Source organism: Vigna unguiculata, chromosome 6 (assembly GCF_004118075.2).
Source record: "Vigna unguiculata cultivar IT97K-499-35 chromosome 6, ASM411807v1, whole genome shotgun sequence".
In the NCBI taxonomy this organism is placed as follows: Eukaryota; Viridiplantae; Streptophyta; class Magnoliopsida; order Fabales; family Fabaceae; genus Vigna; species Vigna unguiculata.
Genome location: NC_040284.1, coordinates 19,820,449 through 19,826,448, shown reverse-complemented (window position 1 = coordinate 19,826,448; position 6,000 = coordinate 19,820,449). Strand labels below are relative to the sequence as shown.

Here is a 6,000-nt window from a genome sequence, read left to right as displayed (position 1 = left end):
CTAAAGTTTCTGACTAATGATTCCTTGAATTGATCCCACTAGACCCACAACTGTGACAGTGAAGCAAAGAAAGCTAAAGATCCTAAGAAGAATCCATTGTTTGGTCCAAGCTCCAATTTCCCTCTGTTGCAAGTAGATTTCCACTGGAAAATATATAGCCAATGGCCAGAAATTTATGGCTCCTAACACTCCCAGAACTTGGTTGAAGTAAGGAAACAAAATTGCAATCCCAGTGGTTGAAATCACATACACTGTTCTAAAACACAACCTAAACAGATTCAGCTCATAACCAGGGATTAAAGGCAACTTTATTTTGTAACTCTTGTTTGCAAAGTCACTCTCAGGGAATCTTCTTGAACACCATCTATCAGCATAAGTATATATTGGTTGACTGTACATCTGATCAAACATCACAAACATCAACAAAAAGTGTGGATGGTTAGTTAACATGTAAAGACAGTAAAAGAATGAATTTGGATTCTCTGCTGAGTTTTTTTTGTACTGTTCATCTGCTATGTCTTCAAAATAAGGAAAATCAACAATGGAAGGTTATAGTAATAGTAGTACCTGATATCCTCCCACCAAATGAAGAATGATGCAAGCATTGGCAAAGGCAACAAGCCAATAAGGCTCATAAAACCCAAACCCTGTCAAGATGTTCCCTGGCGTACCATCTCCAAAAGCTCCATATCCAAAGCATCCACAAGACAGGTAGAAGAATGTTGTCACAATGATTGCAACCATGGAAGCCTTTTTCATGGTTTGATTTTCTGGTGGAGTAGACTTCAGAGTGTCCTGTGTTCACAAAATTCAATGCTTTGTTTTAGACACAAGATTTGTTTATTTCCAACCTTTTTTTATCATCAAATAGGAAGATGAAAATATAAAGTTACCTGTATCTCAAGAAGGAGCAAGGCATATGGATAAGCAAAAGCTATGTCACCAAGTGCTTGGAACACTAACCATAACTTGTTAGCTGTGTTAGTAGCTGGTATCCCTGTTATGCTACCCATAATTCTTCCATTTCCTGCCAGTACAAAATTTTAGAGTTCAGATTCTCTACTGAATTTTTGTGTTATTGTGTAACTAAAGACATAACATAATGAAATTGTAGGAGTTTGTGTGGACAAGAAATATCAGTAATGTTTGCAGTGTATATTCATGTGATACTAAACATAAGAGTTTTAGAATGATATTATTTTTCTTTCTTCACCTTGTTGGTTTAATCATCAGAAAGCTTGAAATTGAAAAATAAGCTAAATATTAAACCAACAAGAAATGCATTGCAAGAGAAATTACCTATAACCTTTGCCATGCCAAGTCCTAGTCCAATGAAAGAGTATGTAAAGGACATAATTGCTGCAAGAACTGAGACCCATAACATGTTATGGAGGTCTGGTATGAATGACATTACGATTTGAACAGCTCCAAACATCACCATATAAATATTGCCCCCATAAACACAAGGAGCTTCATGCCCTTCCTTGTGATAACAATTTGCTCTCAGAATTGCTCTGCATGGCAGAATAAACAAGTTTCATTATGACAGATACTTGGATATTACAAAATGATTAAGATTATCTGAAATTCTTAGCAAAGTGTTTAAATGAGTAAGAAAAAACTAAAAACTCAGCACTTTCTCTCTACTATCATGTTCACAGAAATACTGAGTAGTGATTTCCTCATTTAACATGGGAAGTACCTTAAACTATTTGCTGTAGTAAGTACATAAGCACAACTAGTCCCATACAAGGTCAAAAATTGAAGAAATCCAGCCAACCATGTTCTTCTTTTACCTGAACCAATAAAAGAATGCAATTGTAAGTTATCATTAACGGTCAGAAGTGTATTTTAAGCCTAATTCAATTTCACAAAACCAGTTTGTAAGATAAGGTTTGCACCCCACTGATATATGTGAATTGGTTTTATCTCTAGTCGACGTAGAAATAAAAGAGCCTAAAAACAATGATTGCATGAGAGAATACAGGAGAGTTCACTACCAAGATTGACTCTAACAGCATCCATGTATGAGTAGTTTCTTTTCCCAGTGACAGGATCAGGAGTTCTATAACAATCAGAGAGAAGGGATGAAGAAACATAGGTGATGATTGCAAAGCAAAGCAATGCAAGTGGCCCTCCAATCCATCCCAATTGGGCAGTGCTCCATGCAAGAGATAGAACACCAGATCCAATAACAGCAGTGATGATGTGAGCCACAGCACTCCATAAATTTCCTGTAAAAATTGATGGCAGAACCAAGATCTGTTATTCAAATTCATGCAAATGAAAATGGGGTGGTTATGTTGCTATGAACTCTTACCAGTCCTTTTAACATGGCCATCTTCATCATAAGCAACAAGTGCAGTTGTAGTACTCGGCAAAGAGTTTTTCACCTCCATCTTTGTCCAAGGTTCAAACTCAAATACTCAATAGAAGCTGGTGGAGGAGTTTACTGCATGTTAACACCATAGAAAAATCTTAAATGGCAGCATTGAAGATCAATTTTTTTATTGCTACAGTCACATTCAAGTCCATGCGTATGATATGAATATGTTGATATAAAATTTCAAGAGTGTACATATATAAAAAAAAAATGTATTATAATTTATAAACCTTAGAAAAATTTTGTAAATATAGCAAAAACACAACATAAGCTTTGTGTAGTACCAAGTAATGATGATAGTAACAGTAAACCAGAAAACACAGACTCTGATTGTTGTGTCTTTATGATTTTTGACAGAAAATGCATCAAGACAATAATGGAGAAAAGGGGTCCTACTCAAATTTGATAATACTAATGATTAATAATAATACAAAAACTCAGAGATGTAACCTTGTAGACTCAACAAAGATGCAGATTTGAAAATTTGAAAAAGAAGTTAAAGTATCTTACTCATGTACTGTGAGATTAAATACTGATATAAAGGATACGGCATACAAAACCAGAATTGCATGAAATTGAATTATTACGCGAGTGAATAATTTAATAAAGACAAAGACATGCGTGAAATAAAAATTTATTGAGACCTTTATCATTCCATGGATGAAAAGGCAAGAAGAAAACACAAATTAATATTTTTGTTCAAAAAGTAATGTGAACAGAACCCTTAGCAGCTTCAAGTAAATAGTTGAGAAACACATATTTTTATGCAGCAAATATGTCATATTAATTTCACACATATAATCACAATTTCAACCATTCTTGATCCTGGCTTAGGGCTCTTGTATGAAGATTTTTTTTCTATTTCAATGAACATGAAGAAAAGTTTTGCATTGACATAACAAAAACATGGAATAATTGACTGAAACAGAAAATTATGAGAGAAATACCTGTAATTGACTGAACTAGATACCAAGATCTCACGGTGCATGTATGTGTGTGTAACAATGGCGATATTTGGAGTGAGGATAGTTATGAATGAGTTTTTCATCAATCAAATAAATAGAGGGAGATCACACTGGTAGAAAGATAACTTTAATGTATAAGAGATAGCAAAAGATAACTTAAATAAGAGATAGCAAAATCTTAATCATCTCTCACAGTAATGTATCTCTTAAATCTATCCTAAATTTCTATATATAGGTGCCTAGGATTGAGGAGAAATAGCAAAATATCTTTATTTTTATATAACAATAAAATATAATTAAATGTTATAATTTTATTATAGATAATTTTTATTTATTCTATAGATATTATGTTATCAGTTATTTTAATTTTTAAAAATGCTTAAATTTAAAAAAAAAATGTCAAATAAAGAAAAGGTTGAAGTAAAGAAAAAAAAGATTACTTAAAAATAAAATTAGTAAAATTAATTTAAAAAATATATTACTACTACGAAATAAAATATGGATAACAAAATAGATAACACTAGTGTCTCTTATCATTTATAACAAACTAACTACATGTCTCTTATCACAATGTGTTTGTAACCTATTTTTTTATTTTTGATACATTTCACACGCTTGGTGTGATCTCATTGGACTCAGTCTAATAGATAACGGGCATTTTACTTGTTTTAGATATTGTAACATATTATACGCTTAATTATTTGACAACTCTTTTAATCTTTATCAAAACTTTAACTTTTTAATATATTAAAATCTTATAATTCAATAAAATTAAGTATCAATAAATCTAACCTAGAGAATAAGATATTACCCTATAACAAAAATCAGTTTAGCTATCAATATACAATAATTTTATAGACCGATTTTCGACACACTTATATAATTATTAATAAAAATTATATTTTCAAAAAATAACAATAAACAATAGATATAAATTTCAAAGGTAAAATGAAATAGTTTATATTGATAAGGGTGAGATAGATAATGAAATATGTATAATAAGAAAACAATTATCTACTAATTATGGAAGAATTCCTTTATTAATATTTATAGGAAAAATATAAAAAAGGAAGTATTGCAGTAATTATTAAAAATAATTTCCATTTATTAATGGTTATAGAAATATAAAAAAGAAAGGATTGTAGCGTAAGATATGTTGATACTTCAAGTTGAGTTACTTATTTGTATAAGATATTTTATTAAGTCGTAGTACACTAGAAGAAGATATTTGAATAATGACTAATTTTAGTGATAAAAACTAATTAGTCACTGTACAATGACCAATCTAGTTACCAATACAAATTATTGGCAAATAAAATAGTTACAAACAGTTATAATTGGTCTCTAAATTGATAATTAAAATAGCATTTATTATGAATTAATTTTTTAAATTAGTTACTAATACTAGCTACCAAGATGTGGTGTTGATTATCCAAATAATTGATTTCTAAATTGCTCACTAACAACAGCCCAACATAATTAGTCTTTAAATTCGTCTCAAACATATTTTGGTTACTAAAATTTGTCATTATTTAAAAGTAGAGATTTCTTGTAGTGGTAGTTTTATGATGAGAATAATCTATATTTTGTATATTGACAACTTTAATACATATAATTTTAATTTGGATTCACACAATAACAATCATATATTTATTAAGTTTTTAAGAATTTATTTATTTTTAAATTTTTAAATATTCATATATCATGTATCTATCATGTATCATGTATCTTATTATTCTATTATTTCTAAAATAAGTGTATCATATATGTGTCTTATATCATATATGTACATCATAGATTGTAGTGATTATTAAAACTCATAAAAACACCATGTTCACTTTTTTATTGTTATTATTAAAAAATATAAATAGACATTATATTTTTATTATGAGTGAATTTTATTGATTTCATAAAAAAGAAAGTATAGATAATTATTTTAGACTAAAAAATTAATTTAATTAAAAAATATATATCAAATCTAAGAAAAAATAATTAAATTTTAAAAAAGTGTCAATTTCAGATAAATTAGTAAAATAATTAATTTAATTTAAAAAACATTATCTAAGAGATAAAATACAAAACTAAATGTGAACATAAATAATGTATCTAGAAAAATAAGTCAATTTTATTAATTTTTATAACTTATATGTATAATTTTCGTCTTAACAGTAAAACTAATAAAGTTAGATTTGATTTAAAAGGATAAAAAAAAAACTTAAAAATGCATATAAAAAACAGTTAGAAAAGGCAAAATTGCAAGGAATTGAACATAAAGAACAATTATAAATGGAATTGGTATAGATATAAATTTTATGAAAGAGTAACTATATAAATGAAATACAATTTTGTTAATATTATTTCATATAATAATATATATCATAATATATGTATATATTATCTTATGCAATATTTATATTATTAATTATTTTTATAATTAAATTTAAATTATAATATTTATTAGAGTATTAAATCAATAAATAATCATTTAGATAATTTAAGATATTAATTATCATTGTAAAATCTTAAATAGTTTTTATGATATAAAAACTGTTATATAAATGAAATATACGTTTACAATTTAATTTTCATAATTTATGATTTCATATTAAAAGTTTTTTTTTTTAAATGTTACCTTTGTTACAAAGAAATTAA

The 6,000-nt window shown here is 27.8% G+C and overlaps 1 protein-coding gene across 1 annotated transcript; it reads right to left on the bottom strand.

The window, feature by feature from the left end:
• LOC114189184 (probable amino acid permease 7) lies at window positions 1-2,439 on the bottom strand. The gene is made up of 7 exons (XM_028077890.1): window positions 2,321-2,439; window positions 2,001-2,234; window positions 1,703-1,796; window positions 1,300-1,514; window positions 894-1,027; window positions 568-795; window positions 1-399 (listed from the first exon to the last, which is right to left on the bottom strand). Exons 1-7 carry the CDS (start codon window positions 2,397-2,399, stop codon window positions 1-3), a joined length of 1,383 nt encoding a protein of 460 aa, XP_027933691.1. The 5' UTR covers window positions 2,400-2,439.
• Window positions 2,440-6,000: the final 3,561 nt, after the last annotated feature.